Below are 15815 nucleotides of genomic sequence, written 5' to 3'. Positions count from 1 at the left end.
TTTAATTACAACCAGTCCAACTGCTGTTTTAAACTAAGTAAACAAATTTACTGAATTTATAAAGTGTACTTGATTGCCCTTCTTTGAATTTAGAACTTTTACAGTCCATCATTACCTCAGTGTTTTTTTTATGCAAAGAATTTAGTATAGAACATAATAGATGTGGAAGGTCTATGTTCTTGAGACTTTGCTTGTGACATTGTTGATTCCTTATCACCTAGTATTATGAAAAAGTTTGCAAACTCCATCAGCATTGAAGGTCAAGGCTAAGACTTCTGTCAGTGACATTTCCCTTTCATTTTAGACATAAAAAAGTCTTAGTTCTCTCTTATAAAATTATGTCTTTGCTCTATAAAACATCATCAAAACACGACCAACAAACAATTATAAACTGTTTTATCATCTATTTTATTCAAATACAAGGGATATTTTATGTGCTTCTTGATGACTGTATCACATTTTTAGTATTTTTATTGTCCTACATGGAAAGAAGCCAAAATGTTCACATACTTCTTATGTTTCATAAAATTACAATTCATTAAGTTACACTGTATTAAGTTTTATAATTGGGATGAAATTTGCGATGTGGTTAAAGAAGAAATATAAAGTAGGTTCATTTAATTTTGCTGAAATAATAACGTTTTGATCAATTGCTGTTGTGATTTTTTTATTTTGGAAAGAAAATAGTACCTGCGTAGGAATACAATACTAAGGTAGAATTTTAATGTCTTTGAATAGAAGTAACGGAAGCCAAAGCATAAGTTTAGGATGTCTTTTGTTGAAATGTTTCAAACTATAAATTACTTTCTTTCAATTTTTGCTTCATTTGATAACCATGTTAAGAAAGTAAAAATGTTACAGAAACTGTAAAAAAATATGTAAAGTTATACCAGTAACTTGGTGATATAATAATTTCAAGGGACATTTTCATTTTCGATGAGGAAATATGATATGCTCATATTTGATATTAGTTGCTACACTGTCTCTTTGTAAAAACAAAATCAAGATGTTTCGACTTCACGGACCGCCTCCGTGGTTGAGGGGTTAGAGTCGATGACTTCTAATCCAATTACCTTTCTGGTGTGGGTTCGATCCCCGGGAGATGCTTTGGTAGTTTAGCACAGAGGAAGGTAGTCTAGTACTGGTGTAACTCTCCAGGAACGATGGTTAGGAAACTACCCGCCTAAATGACTGAAATACTGTTGGGAAAAGGGCGTAAAAAGAAACAAACAAACAAACAAAGTTTCGACTTCATACTATGTTTTAAACTTAGCCACAATATGAATGTAATATTATAGTGTCATCATGTAAGGACCAACATTACTTGGCCTGTAATAAAGAATGGAGCTTTCCATACATAATAATTTTGTACATTTTTTTATTCAAATTTAAGACATATTCTGTAAGAATATTATAAAATTCAATAAATTTTTTTGATAAAATTATACTGCTCAAAGATGAGCATAGTATATCTTTCAAAATCAACATTTTAAGGATCCAATAATTTAAACATTTCCATAGTTATTTTTAATTAAAATTTGTCAATATACAGTATAAATCTCACAGGGATGTTTGAAAATTCTTGCTTATACTACATACACATCATGTAGAATGCTTTAATGATTTATATATTTTAATTAGCATGAACTTTTGTCCTAGTCTACTTAAGGTACAAAACAACAAAATCTCATAAAAAAAAAAAAGAGAGAAAAAAAGAAAGAAAATTATGTTTGTGTGTTGTCAGTTGAAATCACATGTCACATTATCCTAAGATACCAATTACGATGCAGGTACTCATTTTAGACTCGGATCTCCGGTAATTTTGTAGGAGATATCTATTTCTAATACGGCTGTCATTGAAAATGAGATAATTAGAATGCTTTTTAAAGAACATCCGTTTTTGCAAAAATTAAATGTTTGATATGCACGTTGCAGAGAGACGTAAATCATTTCTTAAAATCGTGAAACGTTGTCTTAAATCAGTGCAAATAATAGGTTACAACTTGCACATTACTCACGCTGAGTTTCTTCTACATCGTCTAATTACGGACAAATAATTATAAGACATGCAGGAGTCGGATCACCGTTACATAATGAGTCTCCCCTGCATCTTTAACGATAATCTGTCGTAAAATTGGCGACACAAAAGAAGTTTTTGGAGCGAACATGCATTTTTGCACGCTTGATGTTAGATCTGGCGTAAATAAGAGAATTGTTTTCAAAATTTTCACAGTTGCGCTAGTCTGTCAAAGGAACAATAAGTCACAGTTTACAAGGCTAGACATTTGATTTATGTTTAAAATTATAAAGATATAAAACAAAGACAAGTCGCATTAATTTTAACAGTTTTTTCGTTATTTTTTTCATTTAATGTCTTACTATGAACAGTCTTCTAAAGTATTTCACAGTTGTTGCTGTTAATTAATAAGGCACACTATATGTCATGAATAAAATTTGTACATTAGTACTTCAGTTATTTAATTATAAAATGTTTCACTTAAATACATTTAACTTCAGTTTCAAATTAAGTCAGATAGATACTGTACACATCATAATGGTCATTTAGTGGCTTAAAGGCCCATTTAGCGTTAAAATGATCATTTTCATTTTTTCAAAGCTTTCCATTTTGTGGCAACCTGTGACAGTTTCCAAAAATGTTACTCAGTGACCATATACATCTTTGACTTCTTTTGCTACCTTTATTACATGTTATTTCACCTTGAACACACTTCTCATCTCATGGAAAGCAGCTCATAACATTGTTCTAATTCCATTATCAAAACATTATATCATAAATCTTTTCCTTTTCTACTGAAGGAAAAATTTATTTCTGATGCTTGATGTGCCTTTAATGATTAATATTTACTGATCTACCATGTTTTAAGGCAGGCTAGCATTAAGTCATACAGTTTTACATTTTTCAGAAATTGCTTCAAATCTGCAGTTTACATTTAAATATTTGGACTAGCTAGCCTTTGGATATATAGCTTCCATCAGACATATACATGTACCTTTGGATAAAAACAAAGCATTCTGTTACATGGATACAAAGTGTCTCAATATCTCCCGAATAAAATCAAAATACTTGAAGGTCATGACAATGACAAATCATGGAAGATATATACTATGAAATTACTATAAATTACTGATACCACACTAATATGAAGTGAAGTCATTTATTTTGATAAAACCATTCTCCCAGGCAATCTTCCCCCTTACTGATAAATTTGACAGGACACTAAGATAGTATAAATGCTTTACCATACTGTGCAATACTAACTTGGTGTACCATACCATAAATTGATGAAGATTATTTGCTGGCAACTGAAGTGTTTGCGAAATATGTTTTCCTTCACTCAAGTCCTGTCCTCCGGGACAAGCATTATTCAAATTGTAATTTATACACCTAGGTAGGTAATTTTCAGTGTAGTAAAGTTTTAATCGTAATTTTTTCGTTGTAAAGGGAGAATTTCATACTTTTGATATGCGAAGCGAAGAAAAAACATCAAATTTGCTTAAAGGGAAAAAACAACATTGTAAATGTTTTCACAAAAGGAATTTCTTACATGGATTAACACTAGGATTAGAATGTGATTCAGAATTTAACAAAATTACTTGTCTCTTTTGGATTAAGCTGGATACGAAAATATTTACTTAGTTTTAGCACTTTCTTTTAAGAGAAGATCCGCAGCTTATTGCTTTTGCCACTTAATTAGTTGGTGCGATAATTGTAAAGATTTTGTCACGAATGTGTGAATGAACGTTTAAAGGTATTTGTCCTAGATAAAAATAGTTCTTTGTCACAGTTAGAAGATATAATTATACGTCTTTGAGTTAATGTCATGGCCTTAATGTATTCTTCATCATGATACAAATATTTTAATCTTATTAGAGTAATATATGGATTTTATTATCAGGACCTATATCATAGAGGTATGAATTAACCTGAAATTAGTTGAACGGCTTTGTTCAAATATTTGAACTATAATATCTGTGTTATTGCTTGTAAACAAATAAAACTCAGTTTTGTATCAGTGTATCTTCTGTCAAGTGGTTTTGTGAACGGGCACATATCCCATCAGGCATCAGAATTTGAAAAAGATTACAAAAGTAGTTCTGCGTAGGAATTTATACGTTAATACAATTGAGGAATAATTAATTTAAGTTAAAATCTAAAGTATGTCATTCAATTAATGTTTTAGGTAAGATTGATTTTAAATTAAAGTTTATAATTGAGTTTGGGTTATCTGAAAATTAATTGTTCAAGAATAAAATGTATAAATTTTGCTATTCTATTTATTGGATTTTTAAGTTGAAATTTAAGGCAAATGGGGGTTATGATGTCTTAATTACATTAATTATTAGACAAGTAACAATTTACATGAAATTTTAAAAGTTCTTATGGGGATACTTTGGAATTCGGCAAATATAGGTTTTTCAAACCGTTAATCAGTGCAATGCATTGACCTTCCTATTGAGAAGAAGTTGTGCATCGTGAAGCTGTAATGGTAAATGTTTGATCCCTGGGATTTAAAGATGGGTAAAAAACCCGTATTTGCTGAGTTCTGGATATCATCAATAAAGAAATAATGTTATAGAATGTGTTCTTTTACACAAATGGATTAACAATTAGGCTGGCATTACAAAAAAAGTACAAATGACTAGTATAAAAAATTGTAATCACACCATTTGAATTATTTTCTTATGGCAAGAACGGATATAGAATTAGGGAGGTGTTACATTTTGATAAGTATATAGGTCCTGTGCGGATGTAGAATTAGGGAGGTGTTACATTTTGATAAGTATATAGGTCCTGTGCGGATGTAGAATTAGGGAGGTGTTACATTTTGATAAGTATATAGATCCTGTGTGGGAGTGATTTTTTTTTTTACATCACGGAAAACAAACATTCTTCTTAAAGTGTTAATGACTTCCGTCAATGTTATAATTAATTAATTGTTCAGATCTATATAGGATATTAGGAAAGTAGTAATATATGTAAAGTGCAATGTAGGTAGGGCCTACTTATCCTGTACTACAATAAGTTGTTACATTTTCGTACTCAAGTCAATTGTTTATTTTCCAGTTATAAATAATTAATTGTTCAAATTTTAGAATATATGTGAAGTGCCGATTAAAAAAAAATGCTGAGTAGGCAGTATTATTTTTGAGAGTAAATGTTATATTTATATAAGAACAATTGTTTATTTCCCGATATGACATTCTTTCAGGAAACTGGAGTCAGAGCGGAACAAGTAGTAATCGACATTCGTTAGACTCGGACCTACGCAGCGAGGGATTTAAATTCACATCACAGTATTCACTCGGAAAAGACTCTGGCAGGGACTCTCTTACATTGGAGGAGGAAAATGAGTAAGTACTGACTTCAGTTATTAAAATGAGTGTGTTTCTTAATTTAAACATTTTATTTCAAACCATAATTTTCTAATTAATAAAGAAGGGTGTAAGGTGTGTAATGTGTTTCTCAGTTGTTGATGCTGTCAGATTAAACAAAATATATTGTCAACCACTTGATCAATTTCTTATATGGAAGTCATGGAAGGAAAAAACTAATTTGAACAAAATTAAAATTCACAGCCTAATAAAATCCACATTTGTATTAAAATTAAATACAACAATTTAAAAAAAAAAAATATAAAAAAAAATAGTCAATGTTTTTAAGAAAAAAATATTAAGTGTTTTATATGGCATTAAGTTTACTGAACAATATAATTCTTTGTCATCAAGATACTGATTTGTACAAATACTCAACATTTGTAGTGAATTAAATACAACAATTGTTGGAAAAAAAAAACATAATAAAAAAAGAAAATCATACAAAATTAGATTTTAATGAAAAATTATATTATGTGTTTTATATGGCATTAAGTTACTGAACAATATAATTCTTTGTCATCAAGATCTTAATAAAAGTTAACCTAGAAAAAAGAAAAAGGTCAGGAAATAAGAATCTGAGTGAAAAATCTGACTTATATAAAAATAATCTTGAGATGACCCCCTGGATAAATAAAACAGATTTAAAAGATTATCTGTCAGATAAAATGTATTTCATTTAAAACTTCACTCAGATAGGCATCTATGTTGACAAATGACAACAAAAATTATCTTTGATTTTACTTATAGATAGTAGCTCAACTATTTAGTAAGCATCATTGATGTGTTTTTAAGTAAGGATAACATTTTTGGACTAGTATTTGGACTAGTATTTTAAGTCTTATTCTTCAACAAAACTTTGTGTATTAATGTGACATTTTATAAGCTATCTGAACTTAAATGGGAATAAAATATTTTAAAAGTAAGTTAAAATTATCTTATAATGGTTTATATTGTATGTTTTTGTACAATGATGTGCAACTTTTAGAAAGAAATCTGTTAAAAATGGATTTGATTTTTAACTGTATTAAAATTTAGTTGCAATTTTTAAAAAAAAATGATACTAATGTTTTTAAAAATTTTATGATTTCACTAAATGAGGATATTATATAAATCTTGTATAATAGCCATACCAGTGTATGCAACGTATATTTAACCTTTTTAGAGGTTTTTGAAAAAGGTGTAAATGTTAAGAATTTTTCTTGCTTTTTTTTTTAGAGCACTACAGTACAGTATATACAATTATACATGTATATGTAGATCCTTTAAGAAATTAGTAAATTAGCAAATGACAACTGTTACAATTGTTTTTAATGGTTTTAATTTGGAAGAACTAGAAATGATAGGCTTGTGTTTCACTTTGGCCAGCTATTTACCCATGCAACCAGTGCAGACCAAAATAAGCCAGCACATCCGAACCAACTGATCATGGTCTGCACTGTTCACTATTCCAATCAGTACTTACTAAAAATGATTAATTGTTTTGTTCAGATTGAAAGATGGACAAGTCCATTTAAGCTATTGAGTGTGGTCAGGTTTAACGATTAACACTTATTTTACTTTAATTTTTGCTGTCCATACATTACCGTAATGACAATAGAAAATCAAATGTTTTATTACATTATCTGCATTTATCAATTACATTGTCTGGTGTTAAGAATTATAGAAACATGTTTAGATAACATTAATATACATTAATCTATATTACAATGAATTAGCACAATATATTAATTAACAAAATAAAAATCCACAACTATATGCTTGATTGAGATTAAGTACTTTTAGGATTAAGATGTGTATTCAGTATGATAGAGCAATACATGATTTTATGTAGAGGGTATTTTTTGTTTTATTTAGAGTAGATATGAAATATAAATGTTTATCTCATTTAGAGGTCTACTGTGAAAACGAATATTTTCTAAAAGTGATTATTGCAAGTGAAATAAAAATTTGCAATAAACTTTTTTTTTTAAAATATTTTTAAGGTGAGCAGCATAGGTTTATTAGGGATTTCTTGTTTAGGTAGACTAGACGTCTTGTAATAAAAACAAACAAAAAATCACTGTTATACAGATACAGATCAAGACAGTCCTGTCCATTGTCTTCTTAGGCAATAAATAATAAAATAGATGCAGAAAAATTAATAGTATCATAAGATAATTATAATATTAACACAGGCTATAACGATATTGTTACTGCAGAAATATGGACAATAAAACATCTGTTTTCTATATGGGCCCATCTGTTTTATCCAGACTTCCGTTATTTCCAAATAACAGAATTGATGTTTAATATATGTTATATTTGTTGTCTTTTGTCCTCTGACATTGATATTAAACAATACACATTGTTAATAAACAATATACATTGTTATAAAATACCTTACTTAGGAGTCCACAACTTTATTCATAGGCCAAAAAGAAGCACAAATTATTTATAGTTTCCTTGCAAAATGTTTTTGCAGTACTGATATTTTGCAGTATTTTTACTTTTGTGTAAACAAAAGACCATGATCTTTGATTATAAATTGTTTTGGCATATTATATTTATTTTGAGGCGGGCATGCACATTTGACTATAAATTTTTGTTTGCATATACAGTATTTGATTTTGGATTTTTTTGACATATATTTGGTTTTTGAAGAAACAGAGTAATTTATAATTATAATAATTGTTCAGTAAGATACAGTTTTTTTTTACTTCAAGTGTATTCACTATTGTGAAAAAATATCCTGATATGAAATGAGGCCTGATGTATATTTATAGCAGTGATCATATCAGTTTGGCTATAAATTTTTCTACAAATTTACCAGTAAAGCAAATATTTAATCAAATAAGGCCAAACTTATAAATAACCAAATTTTAATCCTATTTCATATACATGTATAGAATGATACCAATCATGATAAAAAAACATTGTGCAGATTTTTGTCTTCTTAAATTACAGAAATATGATAATAGTCACCTAGACAGGTTAAATATCCTACTATAATGAAAATGATGCACAAATTATGCCCTTAGGGCGGAGCTTCATGTCAAATGTCCAATCATTATTCAGGTCACCAGACAATGACCTTGAAACATTACAATGATATCATTGAACCAATCATGATAAAGATCTGATCGTAATTATCTCAGTTGCATATTTTTTTCCACTTGATTATTTTTCATTTAAAATAAATATGTGCCTTATTCTTACTAAGGTGGATTTGATCACACATAAAAGATCATTATAATACTAGATTATTATGAAGATTTTGCAGTAAAGTTTGGAATAGATAAAATATTGTTTGGATGTAATTTGAAGAGGAATAGATCAATAAAGACTGATTCTTTCTGAAATAGTTTTTTTTAACATCAAGAATATTATATTTATTTTGTATGAAGTGTCTGGAATGTAAGGAATGTTAGGTAGTGATGCTTGACTTTTATTGAAAGGATTCTATTGTTTAAGACCTGTTAAATATTTTAATATTTGTATTTTGTGGGTAAAAATTTACAATTTCATTAAAAAAAAAAGAAAATAAATATTATTTTTTACAGAGATTAAAAAATATTTGGTATTTTATTGAAATAAGGGCGTATTAATATTATTGCAATAACAAATTTGGAAAGTGAATCAAAATCTGGTTTGATAGAAGCTTAAACATAGTCTTGGGTTTTAGGCTAGGAGATGCTATTTCATTATTTGATTAAACTGTGTTTTCTGTCTATAATATTTAGATACAAATGGAATAAGTTTATGTATTTTCAGTTGTGTAACTAAATTTTTTAAATATATTTTCAGTTGTGTAACTGATGGTACAAGTACAGCTGGTTATGCCGCAGATAGTCAGAGTACCGTAACTGGCGATTCAATCTCCATTGGAAATCCAAAATCTGATTTCACACAGCTTGATACTGAAGCCTGGATCCAGAGTCTCGCTGTGCGTGCTGCCAAACGTGAAGAGGCCGAGAGCAAAGATAAGTCTTCAACGTTATCGAAATTGACAAGACAGAACATTTTAGCTCTCGATCTTATGCTAGCAGAGGGACAACCTAAAGCCCTCGGAGATGAAGAATGTTCAGTGTATTCAGTAGATCAGGAAGGATTTTATACATCTTTTCATAACGATAGTGGCTTGAAAAAGAGCACAAATACATTAGTTGATGAGGAGGATATAGACTTTTCCCCTACAAAAGATAGCGCAAGTGTTTGTAGTGCAGAAAGTGTTATTCACAGGCCTTTTGGTGATAGTGACAAATTTGCTGGATTAAGAAAAAATTCACATACAAAAGTGCTAAGCAAAGTTATCCCACCCACCCCACCAGTGAGAACTTCATCACAAAAATCAACAGGGGAGGTAACTTTTCTCAAAACTCCAGAGTTACATTCCTTCCCATCCCAGGATTCCACAGTGTCAGAATCTGATGCAGAGGCAGTGTTTACTCGTGTGCATGATAAAACTAATCTATCCTCAACAGGATTCCCGTCATTAGTTGCTATGTCTACAAGTGATGACGAAAGTTCACCTGAATCAAGGAATATAAGAAACAAAGAGAAAGGACTCAGTGAGACTGTAAGTGAACTAGGACTGTCAGATTTAAGGGAAACTTCCGGATTTTCGTACCTTTCATTCCAGACTGGAAGTTCTCTTGATTCGTCAAAAAGTGACAATAGTTTCTCATCCTTGAAACATTCTAAATCAGCGTTAGAATGTACTGATCAAGGGTATGATTCTCTGACTTTACCTCGTAGTAAGGAAACAGGATCAACAAAAAGTGCAGTCGGTTATCAATCATGGCCAAGATCCCATAAGAACAATCCTACTTCTGGAATTTTGAAAACTCCTGAAAAACAATTTGATGGAGTGAGACCTCAGAAAACTCTTAATTTTGCTCCTATTGTGAATTTATTCAGAGAAGGTGCAGAAAATTCTGTTCAGATGCCATTGCCCTCCCCTACAAGCTCTTCATCTAGTGAAACTAATAATGGACCATTTATGAGCTCATTTCAAACTCCTCCATCACAAGATCAAAGTTACATTCTTTCTATACCAATAGAAAACTCAAAGAATAGTCAGGGAAATAATAATCAGTCAGGTATTCCATCAAAATACCAACCAGTTATAACTGTGACACCAAGGTCAAGGTCAAAATCTGGTGATAGGTTAAGTCAGGGGTCAGATAGAAGAAGCCAGAGGTCAGAGAGTAATAAAACACCAGAATCCGGTGGAAGACAAATGATATACGCATCTACCGCCAATAAACCAAGTGCTCAGTCTACTCCACAAGTGCCGTCAAGTCAAGTGACGGAGAAACAAACGTCACCAAGTTTATATGCTGTAAGCCCAGTAATGGCACCGAAAGACCCAAGTCGTCAGAATTCAGTAACATCAACAGATTCTAGTAATTCTGGTTACATGGATATGCAATCTTTGAAATCTGCTGAAAGTTTGAACTCTTTAGCATCATCTGAAGGTTTGAATGGTAATTCCACGTACATGTCAATGTCAAGCCCGTGTAGCTCACCAAACCTTTCTAACATGGACTTTTCAATTAGTAGTACACCTTCGGGATCAATGGATTCTTTATTGGATATGAGAAAAACACCGACTAATGAATTAGAAAATGACACTTATCAGGTGAATACAAGTTTACATATGAATCAATACAGTAAAAATGCCAGGTCTAGAAAATCTAACGGGGCAACAGAAACTGTTTCTATTGTTACACAGCATAACAGTCGAGGTTATAATAGTGCTCAACAAGTTGATGCTAAACAATCATTCGGAAGTTTCCGAACACCTGATACCTCTTACTCATCATCTAAACAAACGCCAGGCAGACGGTCACTTGACTCAACAGGAAATGACCTAACAAATGTAACTCAGATGTCTTTTGACTCTACAATGGGGTCAAGGTCAACGCCAGTTACACGAAATTCTGGTACCCCGACATCCAGAGAATCACCAACAATGTCAGGTCAACGTCAGCAAGGTCGAAGGAGTCGGGCAGATACTCGTAAAGAGCCATCATACAGAAATCTGAATGCTACTAATAGACGATCGTTGCCAAGTGATGTGTCAACATCTGTTCAAATAAGAAATGTGCCATTAAATGACACCCGTCAAGGTGTGAGTTCTAATCAAAGCCATTATAAATCACAAAATTCCATGTCTTCCTCAAACTCATGTCCATTAGGATTTAATTCTGTATTGTTATCAAATTCAAGTTACAACTCAGGGCAAAACAGTGCAAACAGTCAGTATATGAAAAGACAATCGCGTACCTCTCCGACCAGTATCAGCGATAATGGACATGTTTCATCTCGGTCAGATTCGTATCGTGTAGCTTTGAAAAATAAAAGCAGTGAAGGTTCAGGTAGAAACGCTATGCATCAAAGTAAAAGTATGCCAATGCTACCGCCTTCAAGAAAAAGTGGACCATTCCGTGTTGCTATGGATATGAGTCCAAACAGAGCGTATAGTAATGGTGTTGACGATGATGTCATGAGTAGAGCTGATTCATATAGAATCGCGGTGAGAAATACTAACGGTTTAGGTACGGAAATATTGAATCGCAATACGTCATATAGAGTTGCTGTCAATGACGAAATTCCGTCAATGTTAAATTCAAAACTGGATGCATTAGGTATGGACGATAATAAGCTTATGTCTGGAAGAGATGTTAGGAGAATGGGTATAACTGATGTAGATCAGGTGAAAGATATAAACCCTAAACCGGTGATCAGAGAAAGTAAATCTGCGGTTCAGCTCAGAAATAGGGATTCCAAACCTGCCCCTCAAGCAATGGGGCCAAACTCTCATTCACTTAGCAGACCGTCATCTCAGCCGCAGCAGACGAAAAATGATGGTCGAATCCGACAGTGCTTTAAGCAAGACATTGATCCAATTCAAGTGGTAGCAACTGTTGACATTAATGGTGAATCGAAAAAATCAGGGAAGAATAACCCAAACCGATCCTCTACTTACATTCAGTTTGATCCTATATTTGAAGACACTGAAGATTTCTCAAATGCGGCAGATTTGGACATGACTTCTTTAGATTATTCTAAAAATATCTCAAACATTTCAAAATCAAAATTTGGTCTCATTAATGGTACAGTGAAAGATGCAAATGCTAATACTGTCAAAATGAAAAAATCTAAGTCGGGCAAAGATATTGAAATTGAAGACAATTGGAGGTTTTCACAAGTATGATTCTTTATCATGGAAAAACAAATTAACAAGTTTTCAATTTAGAAAAGAAAAGCAATGTGTACATGTATAATATGATTTTTTATGGCATCTTTTTTGTTGAGTTTAAGTTTCCCGTGTTAGTGTTTTGTTTGTGGATTATAACTGTTTTGAGTTTTGTTTTATTGTTTTTTCATAACATGAAACTTGAAGGTGAACAAAATTTTGTCATTGTTTAAAATATAATTAAATGATAGTATCTTTATTAAAAAATAAAAAAATGTAAAGAAAATTGATAGATTGAATGATGAGTCTGAAGTGTTGATTAAAATATCAGCTGATAGACACATTCATCTAATGATTTGGTTTTTAAATTTAAATAAAGCTATAACAGCCCTGGCCAGTTAAACTTAATTTTGGTCTATAGTGTTTCTCTAAAATTTTAAGTCTTTTTAATTTTGACTAAGTGGAAAAGGATTCATTTTACCTTACAAATGATAAAAATAATTGTAAATACCCAATTATGAAATGCTTTTTCTTACTTTATTGACCTTTTCCAAGTTTGGGTGGGGATAGGTTTGGGATATAATTATACCACATATATTAGTTTTTCTTCAATTTAGAGGGTTATTCCAAAAATCTCAGAAACTCCACAGAAAATGTATGTTGTATAAAAATTATGCAAAATAATTAAGATATGAATGTTAAAATACAGACCTTGTTCGTAATTCATCATATAGTTGGTTATTTCGATTTAGAGAATTAAATATTTCCGATCAGTCTTAAAATAAGTATTTGAAAAATAAATGTAGTTCTTCTGTTGAATAAGAGGATAAGTGTTTTGTTATATGTGATGGGCATGCAAGTAATACTTATTTACAATATCAATCATTTTCTAAAGCAATATTCATTTTTTACTTGACTGTTTCCGAGAAACAGTCGAGCTATTACGATCGCTGTGGTGTTGGCGTCGTCTGCTTTGTTGTTGGCATTGTTGTCATGCGAAAACTTTAATGTAGGCCAATACTCAAACAATTTTAAAGGTATCAATATGAAACTTGGAATACTTGCTAGTTATGACAATAGGCAGTTGTAAGACAAGGGGCATAACTCTGAAAGGTATATTTTAGAGTTATGCCCCTTTTTAACTTGGAATTTTTGTCAAAAGTGGCTATTTTAACAGACAAGCATTAACACCCCATGCAGTGCTCTTGTTCATGTTAACAATTTAGTTGTCAAGTTCATATTATTTGCAATTAATAACATTTTGTTTTAAAACATATATATTGCCATAGATGTGATTTTTGAGAACAGTTTTACAATGATTTTAAACTGTTTATACTAAGACTCTATCTGTCTCTAAAAATCATATATTTTATTGAAATATTTCATAATCTATATTGTTTATATGTTTTTGTATAAAGTAATGTTGACATATTTGAATGTTGTTTGTATATGTGGTTGAATCTGTGTATACATATTTTACATAGTTTATGATACATGTGTTGATGACATTTTCTATGTGTAAATAAATATTGCCCATATGTGTTAAGAATTATTATGTGCAAAAAAAGTGCTAGAATGAAATTTATATCACATTTTATAAAAATAAATTTTTAAAATAAACAATGATTTCAGATAATTTTTTAGCTTTAATTTAAATTTTGATATTTTATGTTACAGGCTGTGAATTTTGTTTTACGGTAATTTATATCAAACTCACAAACAATGCCTTTTCAGAAGTGAACATGTTCAATTTCTTGCCCTGCTAAAGATGTTTAATTGACTTGTCTAGGCTGGCCCCATCGTCGGAACCCACAGTACACATTCTATACACCACACATTCAATATTTACTGATACTGGTACACAGTAAATTGCCTTGGTAAATACTGGGGACGGTCCAGCCTTGAATTAAGGACAAATGTCCGCTTGAATGGATTTCATTGTGAGAAAATAAATTAAACTAAACAGCTTGTCAAACTGCACTGACATGCAGGTTTTAAACTTGTAGCATAGGATTTGTTTACAAGATCATTTTGCTGTCAAAATGTTATCTTTAAATCATTTTGATTAACGACACACTTTAAAATGAGATAGCTCTTGATATGTCTGAAAGTTACTGAAAAGTTGGTTAACAAATAAAGTATTCAGTCCTTTACTGGCTTATAGAGAAGACTGGGCTTGCCTAACTGTGCTGCTTCAAAGCATATTTTAATAAGTTAATAGCTTCCAACACAATCAAATGACAATAAATTAGTATAAACTAAACTGTGTTGGCTGTTTAAATAAAGTCATTATTATTATTGTTATTGATCGCAAGTGATAAAACACGTTTTTTCGATTCACTGAAATAATCTTTCCCTATTATTCTACCAATGACTGAAGTAATTAAACCAAAATAGAATGAATATAACTATTCAATCAGTATAGAGCCTGTCCAACCTTCACATTCTTTAACCCTAACCCTGTTAGAACCGAAAGTTGTTACTCTTTGCTGCCTAGTCTGCTGTCTGACTTGGCTCTATACTGTTGGAAGAATAACTTATCCTCTTAACATCCCTAAAATTGATAATGGACATTTCCAAAAATGCAAGCTGGACAAGTCCATTTAAGAAATTCAGCAGGTTATTACGGTTAAGACTGTTGAATGACCAGCTATAAAATTTCATGATTATATTCCCAAAATTGGTCAGTTCCAAAAATGAACGCTCTAAAAGTTCAATCAAGAAATTCAGCATCATAAGGTATACCTTAGCTCCCACAAACAAGGTTTCCTCAATTTTTATTAAGATAAAGATATTGCAAGTGGACAAAATAAAGAATTTGTTTAAGTTCTTGGTTGTAAAATAATAATGAATAATGATGGCATAATAAAAAATATATTAACATCTTTGTTATAATTGTAATTTTTTTGCAACCAATGAAATATTTTCCGTGGAGAAACTTAGAGCCTTTTTTGTTATGTTGATGTCATTGTTAGCTCACCTGTCACAAAGTGACAGGGTGAGCTTTTGTGATCGCTTTTCGTCCGGCGTTCGTCCGTCGTCCAGCCATCCGTCTGTCCGTCGTCCGTCCGTAAACTTTTACTTTAAATGACATCTCCTCATAAACCACTAAGCCAATTTCATCCAAACTTCACAGGAATGTTCCTTTGGTGGTCACCTTTAAAAATTGTTCAAAGAATTTAATTCCATGCAGAACTGTGGTTGCCATGGCAACCGAAAGAAAAAACTTTAAATATCT

The 15815-nt window shown here is 31.2% G+C and overlaps 1 protein-coding gene across 1 annotated transcript; it reads left to right on the top strand.

Moving 5' to 3' along the window:
* Window positions 1-4536: 4536 nt before the first annotated feature.
* LOC132725599 (actin remodeling regulator NHS-like) lies at window positions 4537-15214 on the top strand. The gene is made up of 3 exons (XM_060710742.1): window positions 4537-4540; window positions 5232-5373; window positions 9181-15214. Exons 1-3 carry the CDS (start codon window positions 4537-4539, stop codon window positions 12593-12595), a joined length of 3561 nt encoding a protein of 1186 aa, XP_060566725.1. The 3' UTR covers window positions 12596-15214.
* The last annotated feature ends 601 nt before the right edge of the window (window positions 15215-15815 follow it).

This window comes from Ruditapes philippinarum, unplaced genomic scaffold (assembly GCF_026571515.1).
Source record: "Ruditapes philippinarum isolate M1 unplaced genomic scaffold, ASM2657151v2 ctg425_1_1_1_1, whole genome shotgun sequence".
Lineage (NCBI taxonomy): Eukaryota > Metazoa > Mollusca > Bivalvia > Venerida > Veneridae > Ruditapes > Ruditapes philippinarum.
Note: the sequence above shows the minus strand (reverse complement) of the source record. Positions and strands in the feature narration are given on the sequence as shown.

What these genes read in the sequence shown, in the direction of transcription:
- LOC132725599 (XM_060710742.1), top strand. An exon ending in ACATTGGAGGAGGAAAATGA is followed by an intron (nt 5,374 to 9,180) that starts GTAAGTACTGAC and finishes ATATATTTTCAG; the next exon opens with TTGTGTAACTGATGGTACAA.